General features: G+C 43.6%; 1 protein-coding gene and 1 long non-coding RNA gene across 7 annotated transcripts in view; both read right to left on the reverse strand.

Moving 5' to 3' along the window:
- Positions 1–6908, reverse strand: part of LOC132522406 (uncharacterized) — a 39036-nt gene extending 32128 nt beyond the window's left edge. The window contains exon 1 of the long non-coding RNA XR_009541193.1: positions 5463–6908. This is a non-coding gene — a long non-coding RNA (uncharacterized LOC132522406). The remainder of the gene's footprint in view (positions 1–5462) is intronic.
- Positions 6909–10833: 3925 nt separating this feature from the next.
- RAB3GAP1 (RAB3 GTPase activating protein catalytic subunit 1) overlaps positions 10834–18928 on the reverse strand; it is a 125404-nt gene continuing 117309 nt past the window's right edge. For 4 of the 6 annotated variants that reach the window (XM_060152988.1, XM_060152989.1, XM_060152985.1 and 1 more), the window contains 6 exons: positions 17151–17247; positions 16950–17053; positions 16718–16833; positions 15099–15201; positions 12589–12609; positions 10834–11748 (listed from right to left, as the gene is read on the reverse strand). In XM_060152988.1, the coding sequence (XP_060008971.1) occupies positions 11512–11748; positions 12589–12609; positions 15099–15201; positions 16718–16833; positions 16950–17053; positions 17151–17247 (678 nt within the window). In that variant the 3' untranslated portion in view covers positions 10834–11511. Of the gene's footprint in view, positions 11749–12588; positions 12610–15098; positions 15202–16717; positions 16834–16949; positions 17054–17150; positions 17248–17305; positions 17717–18928 lie in introns of those variants that run through there. The other 2 variants (XM_060152987.1, XM_060152990.1) reach the window with 2 other exon arrangements.

Raw genomic sequence — 18928 nt, forward strand, 5'->3', positions numbered from 1 at the left:
AAAATATCACTAGATCACTACAGCATCTAATAAGGAGGATTCAAATTTGAAAATGTATTTCCTAAATCAGCTCAGTGACTGTTCTGACAAGTTCTTTCCTGAGAATCGACCACACATAGCTTTGGTCATTTCTCTCCATCAGAACGTGGTGGGGAGGAAACGTTAAGGTGGGCAGAAGGGGGATGGGGGATTCATAATTTCTATCTAACACAGATAACTTGGCCTAGAAAACCAAAATGGCAAAATATTTACAATGGGTGAATCTGCGTAAAGGATTTACAGAATTTCTTTGTACTATCCTTGCAACTTTCTAAGTTTCAAAAAAAAAAAGTTAAATAGAAACCTTCAGGAATAACTAATAACTAATAAACCCAACCATGCTGGAGTTACAGCCACACCATCTTCTAAAGGATTCTTTCTGGTTCATGACCCTCCTAAGGGGGCAGTAAGCATGTGATATCCATGAACATTTCTCACCACAGCTGAAGGGACAACCCAAGGCTGGCCCACAAATTATGCCTAACAGGCTGGATGAAAAGGTGAAGTGGGCTGATTGGATGCTTCTCTATGGAACTAGAAAAGTGAAAGACCGAGCTAGTTATCAACAGAAGGTGGTATTGAAAAGTGGTGATGTAGAAGGTGGAGAACTTGCCATGGACCCTGAGCAAGCGGAAAGTCCAGAGGAATCAAACTGGACAAGAGGAGGAAGCCAGCTCGTACAGGGACAGAAAGACAGTTACTCGGAGCCAAGTCACATTCACGGTCATACACTAGGGTGAGAAGCCAGGAATTCCTGCTGCAAAGATTCTCTAGAGCTGACCCAAATCCGAAACCCTAGACTCTAGACTCCATGTGGTCAGGCCTATGATGGCTCAGTTTCATTTCATGACCCTCACTGCTCCCCATGAATCCTTACTTCTGGTCTTTATTGCTTACAACCAAAAGAACCCAACTGCATCCCTCTAACCAATACTTTTCCGCATGAAATTGAAAAATATGTGACCTTTAATGATGTTGTAAATATAAGCCTGAAGTCATTTATAAAGTTCTGCCACTAATGCTGTATTATATTCATTGTGTTTAATTACATCACTAACCAACCAAAAATTTGAAAACCACTCTTTAATTTAAAGCCAGCCTGTCTTAGCTCAAGCTGCTATAACAAAATACCTAAACTGGGTGGCTTATCAACAAGAGAAATCTATCTCTCACGGTTCTGGAGGCTGGAAATCTGAGATCATGGTGCCACCATGGCCAAGTTCTAGTGAAGGCCCTCTTTTGGGACACAAGCTGCTGACTTTTCACTGTGTCCTTATACGGCAGGAAGAGGGGGAGAGCTCTCTGGGGTCTCTTTTATAAGAATACTAATCCCATTTGTTAGGGTTCCACCCTCATGACCTAATCACCTTCCAAAGGACCCCAACTCCTAATACCATCACACTGGGGATTAGGATTTCAACATATGAATTCCAGGGGGACACAAACATCCAGTCACCCTTTCACTAAATCTCTTCCCCCTCTAGCTTGCTTTCTTTACAGAGCCAGTTTTTCTCATGGAACCTACGTGAACATGGAGAGGCAGATGCTGGGTGGTCAGGTACAGTCACCCACTAGCCTTCTTATTTCCAGGAATGATTCAAATCCGTGCATCAGCCTAGTGACCACACGTCATGGCTACCTCAAGCTGCACCCGAGACATGCATGTGGACTGAACCTTTGACCTTCCCGTGCATCTGGCCAGGCCCTTCAGCTCTCAGACTAGCTGCTTCCACCCTGCACAGCTCCTCCCATCACTAACCCTGAGAGTACGTACGATGGTCATAGACAGACCTAGAACTGTCCTCTCCACAGAGGTGGGAGGAGGGCTAGGAGAACACCTGCGCCCATGGGCCTAAGTATACTTCTTCAGGCCAGGAACATCTTGTGTGCAGTAAACCCTTGGAGAGGATGTGTAGTTTCAGCTGGGTGTTGCTCATTTTTCACAGGACTGTGAGTATTAAGCTAATGTGCTGTGTTTCCACCTGGAAGCAGCTCTCTGCCATGTCCCACAGGTTGCACAGGCCTTTCTCCCACCACAGGGTCTGAGAATGTAGTCTCTGGGGTCTGAGTTCTCTGATCCTTTTAAAAGTGTTTTTTCATTTCAGTGATAATCTAAGCGATGACTACCAGCTATTCTGGCTCCTCTGAAGATTGGGGTGCCTACGTCCCCAGTTGAGATTACTATCACAGTGCTGCTAAGTGAGCCAAAGGCAATGCCAGGGTCTGCAAGAAGCTCGTCCTTTAAGAGGCACCGTACATTGTTCATGTTTGAGAAACTCTGGAGTAGTTTATTTAACTGTGGGAGATGATCTGCCCTAAGATCATGTATAATGTGGCCATTTGCAAAGGTTTCAGATGACTTCTCAGTGGTGAGGGTCCCCTGTCTCCTGACTCTCCCACAGGACTTGCTGGGTCAACTGTTCCCATTACAGCCCAGGGAAGTCTGTCTCGACTCCTCCCAGCCTAGAGGTGGGTCACCTTTCCCCATAGGTGGTTGTGCACCAGCTTCCAGAAGTGGTTTTCAACCAGGACGCTGTTGGGGAATCCCATAAACACAGGAAGGAAACATGTCTGGCTCTCCAGCCAGATTGGCAAGACCTGAAACGCCCAGGCTCTTTGGACAAACTTTTTTGTTTTTGGCTGTGTTGGGTCTTCATTGCTGCGTGCAGGCTCTTCTCTAGTTGCGGCGAGCGGGGGCTAATCTTCGTTGCAGTGCGAGGGGTTCTCATTGCAGTGGCTTCTCTTGTTGCAGAGCATGGGCTCTAGGCGCACGGGCTTCAGTAGTTGTGGCTCGTGGGCTCAGTAGTTGTGGCTCTCAGGCTCTAGAGCGCAGGCTCAGTAGCTGTGGCGCACGGGCTTAGTTGCCCCGCGGCATGTGGGATCTTCCCGGACCAGGGCTCGAACGCCGGTCCCCTGCATTGGCAGGCGGATTCTTAACCACTGCGCCCCCAGGGCAGCCCCCAGATTTGCTTTTATAGACGTTCTTTGGCTCAGCCGAGCCCATCCTGTTGGGACTTCACTGGCCCCGTCACACCCATTTCAGGGAAGCCTCCAGATGGCCGGCCAGGAAGGAGCCTTTCAAACTTATGCAAGGCACTTTCGCCTCCCCGGTTTGACAGGCACGCCCCACATAGGGGATGAGCCTGTCACTTGTGTGCTTAAGAAGAGGGGTTCACTGCTTGTGGTCATTCCCCCCCGCCCGACCACTCTTTTGAATATCCTGAAACAATAGGAATGAAGAATATCAATTAAGATTATTCCTAGGCTCCTGAATCCGCTGCTGAACACGTAAAACCCTGGGCAGAGAGGAGCCTCCGCCACTTAGCCGGGACAGGATGGGGCAGACAGGATGTCCAGCCAGCTCCTGAGGCCCAGGGTCAGCCCCGGCCAAACAGGAGACGACTGGGCCCTCTCCCCATGCCACCCTCCCGCCATGACGTTATGCCTTCAGCCCCAGAAATAGTAGAGGACGTTTGGGAAATTCACACTCTAAAAATATTTCCTTTTTTCATGTAGGCAAGATAACACAGGAGTGACAGTGGGTTACTAAGAATGCCGTTCCCTCATTATGTAACACAGACAAAAATAAAGAGTGTTCTGGGCCAAAAACAGGGCTGAGAAAGAGGAATGTGAATAAATAGCACTGACAAGTCATTATTTACTCAAACTGTCAAATGGCTGAAGAACCTGAGGAAAGTTCTGATCCACATTGACACATCAGTGTGTCACATCATGTGACTACGGAGGGAGCCCAGGTCAGCGTCCTGACAAGTGTTTGTAGCGGAGGCCGCTCAAGGAAAGGTAAGTCGCGCAGTGCACACTCCCTCCCCCGTTATCAGCCAGCGGTAAGACTGGGGCTCCCTGACGCTGGGAGCACTGGGCTCCCTCGCGAGACTGCAGCCCATCCTGTCAGGTGACAGACAGGGTGCAAGTCGCACTGGAGCGCCCAGCCGGGTACCCTCGCTGGAGGCTGTCGTGCCGCCAGGTGGCTGGTTACGAGCCACGGGTCCCTCTCCCAGCAGAGCCACTGCCCCTCAGGGGTCAGAGCAGGGCGTCCAGACTCACCCCGGCTTTCACTGCCCACCACCCCGGCTTCTCCAAGTCCTGCCAGTGTCGCTTGCTGAATCTCTCACCCCCTCACTACTGCCGTGGTCAAGGCCACTGCCATCTCGTGCGGGGATCACCATGGCGACCACTCTAGCTCCTGATGGGTAAGTCTCGTCTCACACCTCTGTTCCTCTACTGAAAACCTTCCAGAGCTTCTTTGTTCTCACTCAACAAGCTCCAAACTCCCCAAAGGGGCATGTGAGGTGCTGAACCGGCCGCCGCTTCCCTCTCTGCTCTGGCCACACTGGCATCGGGGCTGGGGGCCTCTGCAGATAAGCCTGCAGCCTGGAACGAGCCAGGACTCTTCCCAGGTTCCTGCCCCAGCCCTCCGCCTCGATAAAGTCTACTCAGCCTTTAACTGTAACTTCCTCCATGGAGCCGGGTGCCAAGGAGGGGGAAAGGAATCAAAAGAAAACCACTCGTTTGATGAGAGGGTAGGAGATTTCGAAGTCCCTCTCTCGTTGCATCATCTCTATGAACACCGGCTGCTGGACGTGTCGTCACGTGAAAACCAGAGCTTGTAGCCAACAGCTAAGCGGTCATTCGTCCACAGCTGGGCCACTTAGTACAGCTAAGTACCTGGAGCATGCTGGGCACTTTTCAGATATTATCTTGTTTAGTTTTTGTAACACCCCATCTTGCAGAGGAAGAGGTTTGGCGTCTTGTGGCTGGTAAAAGCTGGGATTTGATCTCTCCTAAGCCAGGTCTGTGCTTCGGCCATCAGGCCCAGGGCCTACCAGCAACTAGAGGGGCACATATCCATCTGGATGTCTTTTGAACGACGCTTTTAGGGGTTGAACTGTGACCCCAGCGCCCGTCCAAAAAAGTAAGATATGTTGAAGTCCTAACCCCAGTACTTCAGACCGTGACCTTGTTTGGAAATAAGGTCACTGCAGATGTAACTAGTTCAGATGAGGTCATACTGGAGCAGGATGGCTGGTGTCCAAAAAAACAGACACAGACTCAACGGTGGGGTGGAGGGACACTCTGCCATGTGATGACAGAGGCAGAGACAGAAGCGCTGCAGCTGGAAGCCAAGGAACAAGGATGCCAGCAACCACCGGCAGCTAGAAACAGGCAAGGCAGGCTCCTTCCCTACACACTTCAGGGGGAGCACCGTCCTGCCAACACCTTGATTTCCAACTTGGAGCCTCCAGAACTGTGAGACAATAAATTTCTGCCATTTTTTATGCCACCCAGGTTGTGATACTTTGTTACCGCAGCCTTAGGAAACTAATAGTGACGAATTCTCTTTTTCTCTCCTGGGAAATACTTTTTATCACAGGCCTGCTCAGTACTATAGACGGTCAACTCACCAGCTTTGAACCCAGCTAACAGCATCTGCAGCACCAGCCGGCCCAGCCTGCACATGGCTCCCTCACAGGCCATTCGTCTACCTTATTCTGGGACAAAGATGGAGACAAACCTGCAAACTTAAACAAAAAATAAACATTCTATCATGGTTTTGCATGAAAAAAAAAATCCAGCTTTTTTTTTTTTTCAACCTGATAGGGCAGATATGTACCTTCCTTTGAGAGGCTCACTCAGCCACAAAGCAGCAGAGGGAAATGTGCCTCTGAGGCGACATTAAGATCTCTGCCAGGAACTGCCGAGGTTGGCCTCGGGGAGGGGATGAGAGGGGCACATCCCCAGAGACCCAATCAGAGACTGAGCCACGTTCCTGTCCTCTCCAGGTAGGGGCCAAGCAGGGGCCTTCGGTCCGGCTGCCCTCCTTGGCAGGTAAGCTCAGCCCAGAAATGATCCCTGCAGTAGGCCAGCCTTCATGGGGCAATTTATCCACAACCACCAGTCAGACATCACAAGCTCCCAGGGGAAAAACTGCTGGCAAAGAAGTTGTGTTAATATGAACTAGCTTTATTTTGTATTTCAAGAATTAGGCCAGCCCACTTTCACAGGCTGATGCCAAGCTCCACTTCTCAGAGCTAGAGAAATGCTGGCAGCAGCCTTTGGCTTTCAGGAGCTAATATCCTGCGACACTCTGGTTTTATGGTGCCCAGTGACAAAGAAATTGAGTTGAGAAGATTCAAAGACAAGTTTTGCCACTGAGATGCATTCATTCGTTCACTGTTTGCTGAATGCCAAGTCCTATCCATGACCCTGCATGCCCAGAAGAAATGCGCAGGCAGCAAGAGCGGGTTACAGTTGGCTTGAAACAGACTGAACTGGCTTCATGCTCTTGCCCTCTCCCTCATCTTACCCTCCTGCACCCACCCCCTACTCACCCAGCTGAGTAGTCCTTCAGTTCCTGGCAAGGAGGAGTACACAGCAACCAAAACCCCATCTGGTATAGGGAGGAAGTGTTAAGTGCAGCACTGGTTGGCGGGGACACGAATCTTCCCACCCGGTGGTCACCTCTGTTCTTTCCCAGTAAGAACTGTATTACCTCTCTGATTGCATTTGTTACTCTGCAAGCACAGGTACGCACCAGTCAGTGCTTAGGCCGCATCTTACTCAGTGTCTCAATGGCATTTGACCCAGTTGATCAACTCCCTCCTTCAATTTTTTTTTTTCCTTGGCTTCTAGAACATCACACTTCTGGCTTTCCTTCTACATCAGTGGTTACTCCTTCCCTGTGTCCTCTGGCCGTCCTCCTCCTCTTCCTGATATCTGGTTCAATCCCCAGACCATCTCTTTGCATTGTGTTCACTTCTGAGTGGTCTCATACTGTCCTATGGCTTAAATACTGTATCTGAATTTCCCAATTTATAGCACAAGCCCTAACCTTTTCCTTAAACTCCAAACTTACACAATCACTTCTAACTGTATTAATTATCTATTGCTGTATAAAATGGCCCCCAAATTCAGAAGCTTAAAATAACATTCTCTCACGGTTTCTGAGGGTCGGCAAACCACGAGCAGCTTAGCCTGGCAGTTCTGGTGCAAGGTCCCTCAGGAGGCTGCAGTCTTCTGAGACTGGGGAGAATCCACTTCCAAGCTCACATGGCTTCTGGCAGGAGCCCCCATTCCTCAGGATGTGGGCCTCTCCCTAGGGTTGTTTGCAACCTGGCAGTCGACTTCCCCCAGAGTGAGTGATCCGAGAGAGAAAGCCACTCTGAGACGCATGTCTTTCCTAACCTAATCTTGGGAGTGACACACCAACACTTTTTCCGTGTTCTTCTCACCACAAAGCCCAGCTCTGGTACAATTTTGGGGTGGAGACTACACAAGGGTGTGAATCCCAGGAGGGAGGAGGCGGGGAGCCACTGCGGCCACCCCAGACGCTGGCTCGCCCAGGTAGATCTAATTGTTAGCTCAGAGTTAGCAAGTCCTAACTCCAAATCTTTATTTGCATCCTCCCTGCAAACCTGCTCTCCCCTCAGCCTTCCCCATCTCAGTATGTGACAGCATCACTCGGTTACTCAGGCCCCAAACTTCCAGCTCACCCTTGACTCTTTCTCATACCCTCAGTAATTCCGTCAGCATATTCTGTGCATTCTGCTTCCAAAACGTGTACCAAATCTGATCACCTTTTACCCCCTCCGCTGCTACCACTCCAGTGCAAACCATCAACACTCCTAGTTTCACTGCTTGCACCCCTGCCTCTGCAGTGTATTCTCCACACAGCAGCCAGAGTGAAGAGTTTCCAAATGTCAGATCATGACACCATGCCCCACCCGCCCGCCCCCTTCAAAATTCTCCACTGGCTTTCCCTTTCAATCAAGAAAACAAATCCCAACTCCTAATGTTTAGTGTGATCTGGTCTTTGCACCTTTGCCCAACTTTCATTTCTTCATCCTTTTCCCTCTCCTACTCTGCTCCCTGGCCACTCTGGCCTTTTCTCGGCGCCTCTGACATACCACGTTTACTCATACCTCTGCCTTTTTCTATCCCGTCTGGGGTCATCTCCCAGGCGCCCACAAGGCCAACTCCCTCACTTCATTCAGGTTTCTGTTCAATGTCACTGCTTCACAGGCCTTCCTTTATCACCTGTCCATAAACCACTATCCCCCCACTCAGGTAATTTGATCATACTTATCCCTTGATGTAAACGCCATTGAGGGCCTTTTACCTGTCCTGTTCACTGCTGTATCCCCATCGCCTAGGACAGTACCTGGCACATAGCTGGCACTCAATAAACATCTGCTGAACTAATGAATGGAATATAAAAATAAATGCTTAGAGAGTTTTAAAAATCCCATCCTGAAGAAAAATCTGGATTACTATGGTGGTATAGGGACACATAAAGTGGGAGGGCCCACGTGAGGACACCTCCTGTTGGTTCCACAAGCACTTGTCAGGCTCTCTGCAACATGTTACAAAGCACAAAGGAGGGGGAAAAAGCCACTGATGATATAATTGCTACTTTCCAATTTAGTACCAGATCTAGGACGTGTAAATACTTCTTAGCCTCTCCAATCCATTTAGAGAGGTGGGTCTAAAACCCACCACGTCACTCCCTTGCTTCAAACTCTTGACTCACCAGTGCCCCAAAGACACGGCCCTAACTTCTTGCTGTGGTTTACCCAGAACTTCCTCATCTCACCTCAGTGACCTCACCATCTTCACATCTTGCCTCTTTCTACTCTGGGTACCTCACCCAGCCAAACTGAAATGCTGGCTATTCTCCAAAGATACATTTTCCTTTGCTCCTGAGTTTTCTGCACATTCTGTGTTCTCTACCCGTAACAATCTTCCTACGCCCTCCTGTATCGGTTCATTTTTGCAGCATAAAAGACCACGCCAACTCTCTCTTCCTTCTGCAGGCTTCTTTGCATGTCTCACAGTTCCCAGGAGGAAGAGAAGGCAAACCTCAACGTGCAAATACTTTTCAAGTCTCTGCCTGTGTCACGCTTGCTAACACCCCATTGACCAAAGAAAGACACGGCAAAGTCCAGAATGAAGGGCTGGAAAGATAAAGTCCACTTCATGGGAGCAGCGACACAATTACAATTAGGGCAAGCGTACAGGGACGGGGAAATAACTATAGTTCTTCTTTGCAAGCAATTTTCCATACTTCCCACCTCAGCTCCTACTTAGAAATCATCTCCTCTAGAAAGATTTCCCTGATCCCTAAAGCCTGACTGAAAAACCTCTCCCATAACCCCTCATATTCACTATTTTTAAAAACACAAATTTATTTATTTATTTTTGGCTGTGTTGAGTCTTCGCTGCTGCGCGCGGGCTCTCTAGCTGTGGCGAGCGGGGACTACTTTGTTGTGGTGCGCAGGCTTCTCATTGTGGTGGCTTCTCTTTGCTGCAGAGCATGGGCTCTAGGCACACGGGCTCAGTAGTTGCGGCATGTGGGCTGTAGAGCGCAGGCTCAGTAGCTGTGGTGCACAGGCTTAGCTGCTCCGCAGCATGTGGGATCTTCCCGGACCAGGGCTCCAACCCATTTCCCCTGCGTTGGCAGGCGGCTTCTTAACCACTGCACCACCAGGGAAGTCCTCTATTCACTATTACTGCATGTATTAGTCTCCACTACAAACAAATGAATGAATTACTAAATAAACGTTGGACCTCTAGTTCATACCGTCGAGTTGACTGCACTCTCCGTTTTATAGCAATGTTACCTCAGTCTTCCCTACCTGATGGGAAGGTCACTGAAAGGAGGGAGTATGTTCGGTTTCTGTTTTACCTTAATTGCCTAGTACAGTACCTGATACGAAGTAGATACTTTAAAATATCTTAAAATCAACAAACACATTAACTATAATAAAAGTAAAATGGGATAATGTCATTAAAAAAGGCACAAAGTGTTCCTGAGATCCCTGCAAGACTCAGCAGGCTGCAAATATTTAGGAAAATCTGAGACAGCATAAAACTAATTGAAATAAGAACAAAATGCCCACTGGAGGGGAGAAAAGAAGAGAAAATTAGCCAGAGAAAGCAACACCTTCCCTTTTATTAGATTCACAACGCCTTTTTAAAGTCCAACCTCTCTTTGAAAAATGTTTTTTTGTTATTAACTTCCTCATTAGAAAGCAGACAAACGCTGTCCTTGAAAGGTATGTTTCTCCTTGGTACTGCGCTCAGTCCTCGGGCTGCACTGTGTGGTTTACCAGCAGCAGTCAAATCCAGCATCTCAGAGAAGAGTGCTGTGAAGGCCAGGAGGTAATCAGCTAGAGCCTCCTATACTACATACATACATACATATATATATATATGCATATATATACATATATGTACACACATATTTACATTTTTTAACGAAAATAATATAACATAGGGTTTACAGAGCTCTATTAATTCTTTAAAGTTACATAGGCAAGGTCTATGCTTCAGTATAATCATTTTTTACTTTGGATTAAAGTGGGAATTTTAGCCCTAAAAATAGATTTAAGATTACTGAACAGAGGCCATATAGCAACACAGACTTGATAAATCTTGATCGTCATATAACTAGAAATATGTTGTTGTTATCCTTATGCTGGGTGCTACACATCCCCCATCAATTATCTTCATTTTAACTATAATACAAAAGCAAAATAGTTCACTGAAGTAATCTTCTATTCATTACATTAGCACATATGCCAAATTATACTAACTGCACAATAATCTCTACGTTCAGAGGCTATATTTTTAGCGTGTGCTCATCTCTGCTTCATTAGATACTGCAAGCAACCACAAAAAAAGGAATGCATGTTGTACAGCAAGAGAGAGAACAATGATCTGCAGGGTGATATCTTCCAGGGCAACCAAAGAAAAAACAAGTCAGAGAAACAAACCTTACGAGAGATATAAAACTAATTTGCAGTGACATTTAATATATAGTTTTTTTATCGGAAGGAATACATTTAAGTCACAGTTACATGGAAAAACACATAGACTGTGAAATTCCAGGCTTTCTCCTAGAATATTCAAAATGCTCATCAAAAGTCAATTAGTACAGTAAAGATGGCCACCAGGTGACTGAATAAACAGAATGTCATTTAGTATTTTAAAAACAGATTCTGGGAGTAGAAGCTACCACCAAAATATCCAGAAATCTGAGTTAACTGGTACTCTACTTTGCATACTTGATACTAATAAATATAATAGGTGTTTACAGAGACTATGAATGCAGGGCAATAGCCTAAGGGATAGTCATGGAAAAGAAGAAATGAACACAATCCTGCTGGAGGGAGTACACAGACCTCCTGCTGTTGTTCTGGTCCCCCCCATCCCCCAAACAACAAGGGCCATCTCTTTGGGAAAGAAATCTTTCAATAGCTGAAGCCCATTCCTCTGCCCCCACAAGACCCTAGACAGCCCAGTGGAAAGTCTCTCAGATGCTGGTATGATTCTTGATCACCAAACTGGACAGGTCCTCTTCATGGCCTCTCAGGTTCTGACTGGCACAACCTCCTTCCCACAGAAGGGGTTAGCACTGTCTGTGAAGCCACAAATGAGGGAACTCTAGAAGGATTAGAAGAAGGAGGTATCTGATGAAAAGGCACCTGCAAGCCTGAAATCCTCTTTGGTGAGGACACTGTACATGCGCTGAGGCAGAGCCCGGGAGTAGGGAGCGGGGCGGGGCACGGTCGTGCGCAAAATGAGCTCCCGGCCCGCAGCGGGTGGGAAGTCTGCCGCCAGGTTCTGCCTCTTCTCTTCCGGGGGGACCATCCTCTTCAGATCCTCCTCCGGCGGAGCCATGGCTGCAGCCTTGAAGAGAATCACATGCTAGTTCAAGAGCAGGCCGAATGCTAAACTCAGATCATTTTGAAGGACAGCTGAATAAGCATGATAAATACATTAAAATGTTCTACATTACTCAGTAATGCAGTCAGTTATGTTATGATTGCTCAAAAATCACAACACAGAAAATGCAAGAAGCTTGAAACACTGCATGAGCAGCCAGAGATTACAAATAAACTGGTGACACAGACAGAAGATAATGACTGCCAGGCAATCTGCTTTGGAAAGTGAGGGCCATATTCAGACATCTGATGAAGAGGGACAATGGAGCTGTTCTGGTTTCTATACATTTCTTCTAGCAATGACCCAAGTCCAAGTCTGATGTCCTCAGTCCAGTAAGGAAATGCTGCTCTCCAGAGTCTGGAAAGATGATTTTTTTACCGATTCTTTCAATTCTTTTTAAGGTTCATTTGTCAAATTAAAACTGAGGACACTGGTTTTGTTTGCTGGGTGGGTGACTAATGTAACGCGGAAGTGACAGAGGTCCATGAAATGTAGCAGTGGCCACAAGAGAAGTTCTCAATATTAAAGGCATCTATTTTTTCATTATAATTGAATAAAATACGTATTCAACTAGAGCTTTCATTTTAACTCTGATCACTATGTTTCTTTCACAATACCATCAATTTGGAAAAAAATAATTGCTTTGGCAATGGAAATATGAAATCATGTTATGCTAAACACCAGCAAGAAAGGTATGCCAAACCCAGACTGCTAAAGAGGTGGTTGGTTAGTCTTAATGACCTTATGAAGTTAGAGGGATGGGAAGGAACAAGGAACTATGAGGGACAAAGGCTATTTTGTTACCTCATCAGAAGATTCAGTCAGCTTGAGAAAGGGTGAGAAAAGAAACAGTGATGAAAGGGAAACAAGCAAGATGGTTTAAAAAGAGCTAGACAAGAGACTGCAAGATTATTTCAGAGACAGCATGCACTACATTAAGGAACATGATCCTATCAAAAGAATATCAAGACAAAAACACACCACATACAACACACCTAGCCGTCCAACTGAGCAGACAAATCTCACTACTCATGCATCTGATGGCTAAAGAGGCAACGTACAGAGTGTCACTTAATGGGGAAATGATTCAGCAAAAATCTAGCTCTTTTCCCAAAGATTAAGATACTAAAAAAAGTACTCATGTCTTGAAAAATAGATAACCCAATGAATTTAAGACTAGATGTCTGACTTATTCAATTTAGAAAGACTAAGGCAAAATCCAATCAGTGGTCTGTTTGCTGAATTCCATTTAAATATGGATATACCACTGACAAAATCATGATGAAAGTTTATTAAAATGTATGATTTTAAGGAAAAGTTCTAAATATGTAAAATTACTGTAGGCTATAAAATATTTTCAGTGAAATTTTATAAGTTTAAAAAAGTTAACATCTTGATTTAATAGAATTGATATAAAGTATCAATTATGAAAAATTATGTGAATAAATTTGAATGGTTTCTATTAATTAGCCAGATATTTAAAAGGTGAGTTTAAAAATGTACCAACCAGGTGCTTGTTATATGGATTACAGTCTGCCAATTCCCTAAAAACATTCACTTCAAGGTTTGAAAGTTTAAAATATTTTAAAATTATAAAATGTGGGATGAATGTACAATTTCAGTATCCATTAAAGGGGATTAGCTATACAATAAGCCCAGGGAAAAGATGATACACTCTTATATTTACTAATGCAGAAAGATAATTACATTGAGCGGAAAGTAAGAACAAAGTAAACTATGTAATATAATCCTATTTTGTAAAATTTACATATATTTGTATATACTAGATGTTAAATGTTGACAGTGATCACCAGTGGGTAGTGAGATTAATGTGATTCATTTTTCAGTGTCATTAATTTTTCATTATAATTCTCTGTATTATCCAAATTTTTACAGTAAGACTTTACTTACAGTCTCAGGGAAAAAGCTTATTTCCATATTGGGGAAAATAATTTTGCTTACGTATTTAGAACAATGAGAGTGTTCTACTCTCAGCATTAAAAATATTTTATAAATACTTCAGATTTTAAATTGTCTTAACACACAGGTTTTAAAAAATGAAAGAGTTTTTGCAGTATAAGGAAAATTCATATTGGTGTTAACAAGGAAATGTGCTTATAAGCGCTGGCTAGTAAACTGGCAAATATATCACAGGATGTGAAAACAGACTTGGTTCTGGTTTCATGCCAGAGAGAAAAACAAAATAAATCAAAGTAAGCATCTATTGTTTCCTAGAACTTTAATTTATAAGGAAATATTTGGTTTTTAACTTGAAATCCTTAAATTTAGCGGGCCACCCCATAAATAATCTCAGGTTTTAGTTCTTGCTAAAATTTCTATCAGTATATTTGGCTATGATTTTGAATATATTCAAATTCAATATATTCAAATTCATATATTCGATGCACTCCAGACTGACTCAAAGGAGATTATGAAGTTTTTATTCCATGTGTAAACCCACGAAAATTCTTTTTCTCATTTGACTGTGAGAATTATACCTTCAAAACTGGGCCATTCCAGTGTCATCACAGTGCTACATAAGGGGCACCCTGTATTTAGTACACTTCAAAATACTTTTATCATAATCTTTAATGAGTCCTGATGTGAGAATCACCTACGGAATACCAGCACCTCTTAACCAGTAAACAAGATCAGTACAGAGAGAATCAACCCAAAGTATAACTAATACCATCCTCATAAAAATCCAAATCGTAACAGTTTTAGAATGTCAGAGGTACTATACGATTTTTAAAATTTTTATCAGTAGAGCTAATGACCCAGGAAAGTTTTCAAATTGAGCTTTCTTTCTGTGCTGAAGACTGTTTTCCATAGTCCTAAAAATCTGAATCTTGCTTTTCCTTCTTAGGAACCCTCTGAAGTTAGATCTCTTCACCATTATAAGAATAGTTAGATTTACTAACTCCAAGCTAAGTTGTGAATCCATTGCAGTACATGGAGTTTAAAACTGGTAAAACTAAACTCTAATTTGAAAGTAGTAAACATTTTTTCCACAGCACAGCACTGGCCATTGCTAAACAAGTCCCTATCAGATTCGTTAACAAGGAATTTCAGGCCATTTTAACTTCTGAAATTTAGGTACTAAAATAAACTTATCATTTTATTTAAACATGTAAGAAAGCAGATGGATTTCAAAGACTAAAAAGTTACTGTTGAGAGTCATTATTTCTTCAGTGTTCGAATCCAATGCTGTTATTAGCAGCTGTAGAATCGGCCATGTGTGGGAATCAAAACAGTACCTTACTGAGCAGAGGCCTGGAGAGATCATGACACAGTCAATAAGGAATCTCACATACCCTCTGAGCATTCACAAACAGCTTGTGAATGATCCTGCCAGCGTGTCCTCTTCCTGCACCGACAACTAACACCTCAGGTTGCTCCAAAAGGCAACTCACAAACCTGGAAGAGAGAGGTAATGAAAGGATAGAAAACGAGCTGCTCAGTTCACACTGGGTCAATCCTCCCTGATTCATTTCGGGGGACAAACCGTCAAAATGATACTGGCAAACCCTACACCAAGGCTGGAGTGGAAATTTTTTAACAGGACAGATCAACATTTGGAATTAAAATCGACTCAAATGACAATCTTACTGCCTTTCAACTGTTTTTGTAAATTTTTTTAAAAGCCCATCTCTGTCAAAGTGTAAGAAAAAAATATTCAGTCTATTTCTTTCAGACTATAGAAGATGCTACACTAAATAAAAGATTTTTAAAAATATTTTTAACAACAAAAACCATGTTTAATTTATACAGCAAAGCAATGGTCCTTATTTTTGTTCTTTTAAGGTGTATGAGTGAGTGTGAGTGTGAGTGCGTGTGTGTGCATGTGCTTAAAATACATGTTTTGCTGGGCAAAGTCTCAATTGTAAGCTGTGCCATTATGTGCTAGAAACACTCTACTTCCAAGTATATCACAGACAACGTATGGTGGAGCTAAGAGAGTCGAAGGCACAGAGCCACCAACTCTGCACCACCTGCTCACTAACTCATACTGCTATCTTAGAAACAATTCCTGTGATTAGAGCATATTCTTCTCATTTAAGAGGAAGGAATTTTCAAGAGCAAAGAAGGCTGGGCAAAAATTTCAACAAAAAATATAATATTCAAACAAGAACTTGTTAAAAGCTATAGCAAATGCCTTGTCATATAATATTAATTATTTATCATCAATAATGCCATTTCTCATGGAAAGACTGATGAAAATTTTAGTTATAACAAATTCAAGCTGCTCAAGTAGCTAATTTGGAAACACTTTATCACTTATTGAAACAACATCGTCCTTTCAAGTACCTCAGACAAAAAATGAACAGGGACCCACAGTGACAGGATCCCTTCGAAATGGTCCAAATCTTGGAAGGAGGAAAAGACTGACCCAATCATTTGCCTCATCATGGAGAGGCCATCTGGTCACTCTTTCAAAACACATTCACAAAGCACAGAAGGTATGCACATTTGCTACCACAAATCTGGTTCAGAAGATTTAGTAACTCTTTAGTAAATCTTGTGTAAAAACTAGGAATATTCAGCAGAAATAGTTTCAGAACACCTCTGCCTGTACTTAAGGAACAGTGAGAGTGGAAAGCAAAGCTCTGGGGCCCTGCAAGTAACAAAGAGTAAACAGCCAGTTCCTCCACAGGCAACTACTCCAAGAGCGAACAAGGACACTCCTAGAAAGAGAGACCTGGAAGCCTTCGTTCTAAAAGTGGGAGGAATGGAAACACGTGGCAAATACTCAAGAGATACAGGAGAGGTCAAATCCTATGATAAACAAATATTTCTCTGTCTCTAGCCAATGCTTGTTACAAAAAATAGAGGAACACTACAAAAGATTCTCAATATTTTACAAAAATTTTCTAAAGAGAGTGGTGGCTTTTCCTATTTGCAGATAAAAATGAGTTAGTCAGATACCAATTACCTTTCAAGATCTTCCTTTTCCTCCTCTTGTTCACATTTCTCAGTTCCAAACTTGGCTTTCAGTGATCGGGCTCTAGCAATTATAGCTTCTACATTAGTAATTTGATGGATGATTTCCTAACAGTGCGAAAGGGGAGAGGCATACATTGGAAGACAGCAAAAAGCCTTTAAAAAATGTATCTTTAAAATTATTATTGCCAACTGGGGAGAACACTTGGAAAGATCAGACTTACTTCCAATTTCTTGTCTTCTGGATTGGGGAAGTGCAAAACTTTACTGGAATGAGATATTATTTGCTTTATAATCTTCTTAACTGAAGAAATGTTTTCCAGACTTTCTATTTTTAAAAATATCAAAGCCATCATCAGATAAGTTAGGCAAAATCTACTTTTATTTTGGAAATGAACTAATGACTAATCAAATAAGACATTTACCTTCCTCCTTTACCTTGAGTACGGCTGCATGAATTACACAAGGTAACAGGTGCCTAGCAAGGTCTGCAGGTTTCTGTACTGCCAGATAGTGCAGCACCTGAAGGAGACATGAAGTTAGATAACTGATCAATGCAGTTGTCAAAGAATAAAGCAGCCATTTATTGGGTCGGCCAAAAGGTTCGTTCACTTTTTTCCGTGAGATGGCTCTAGCAGCAACTTAGTTTTCTTTAACTTCATTCGAAATAATTTTGTTAGATCGTATGTGACAGCTGTCATATCAGTGTGCATTTAAAAAAAGACTTAGCACAATTGGTGGATATTTGTGTAGCCATTTTAATATTGAAGATGGAAGAAAAAAGGCAACATTTTTGGCATATTATGCTTTATTATTTCAAGAAAGGTAAAAACGCAACTGAAATGCAAAAAAAAGATTTGTGCAGTGTATGGAGAAGGTGCTGTGACTGATCAAACACGTCAAAAGTGGTTTGAGAAGTTTCGTGTTGGAGGTTTCTTGTTAGATGATGCTCCACACTCGGGAAGACCAGTTGAAGTTGATAGGGATCAAACTGAGACATTGAGAACAATCAACGTTATACCACGCGGGAGATAGATGACATACTCAAAACATCCAAATCGAGCGTTGAAAATTTGCACCAGCTTGGTTATGTGATGTTTGGGTTCCACATAAGTTAAGGGAACAAAACCTTCTTGACCATATTTCTGCGTGCAATTCTCTACTTAAATGTAATGAAAACGTTCCGGGTTTGTTTTTGTTTGTTTGTTTATTTATTTATTTATGGCTGCATTGGGTCTTCGTTGCTGCACGCAGGCTTTCTCTACTTATGGCGAACGGGAGCTACTCTTTGTTGCGGTGCATGGGCTCTAGTTGTGGCACATGGGCTCAGTAGTTGTGGCTTGTCGGCTCAAGCGCAGGCTCAGTAGTCGTGGCACACGGGCTTAGTTGCTCCGTGGCATGTGGGATCTTCCCAGACCAGGGCTCGAACCCGTGTCCCCTGCACTGGCAGGCAGATTCTTAACACTGCACCACCAGGGAAGTCCCAAACGTTCCATTTTTAAAACAGACTGTGATAGGCAATGAAACAATACGACAATGTGGAATGGAAGAGATCGTGGAGCAAGCGAAATGAACCACCACCAACCACAACAAAGGCTGGTCTTCATGCAAAGAAGGTGATGTTGTGTATATGGTGGGATTGGAAGGGAGTCCTCTATTATGAGCTCCTTCCAGAAAACCAAATGATTAATTCCAACAAATACTGCTCCCAATCAGACCAACTGAAAGCAGCACTCAATGAAAAGTATCCAGAATTAGTCAACAGTAAATGCATAATCTTCCATGAGGATAATGCAAGACCACATGTTTCTTTGATGATGAGACAAAAACAGTTACAGCTTGGCTGGGAAGTTCTGATTCACTGGTTGTATTCACCAGACATTGCACCTTTGGATTTCCATTTATCTCGGTCTTTACAAAATTCTCTAAATGGAAAAAATTTCAATTCCCTGAAAGACTGTAAAAGGCACCTGGAACAGTTCTTTGCTCAAAAAGATAAACCGAAGGCACTTTTTGGCCAACCCGATGAAAGAGTACCACTGAACTCACATCTGTAACAAGGGTAGAGATGAGCTCTCTTCTCTTCTCTTCTCTTAGTACCTACCGCTGCTCAGTCAGGTAAGTAGCTGCTACTCCCAAAGGTAAGAATAATGTTACTGAAATCATCTAAGAACTTCAGTCCTTAATAATGGTGAATACTCTC

This window comes from Lagenorhynchus albirostris, chromosome 6, assembly GCF_949774975.1.
Source record: "Lagenorhynchus albirostris chromosome 6, mLagAlb1.1, whole genome shotgun sequence".
Classification (NCBI taxonomy): domain Eukaryota; kingdom Metazoa; phylum Chordata; class Mammalia; order Artiodactyla; family Delphinidae; genus Lagenorhynchus; species Lagenorhynchus albirostris.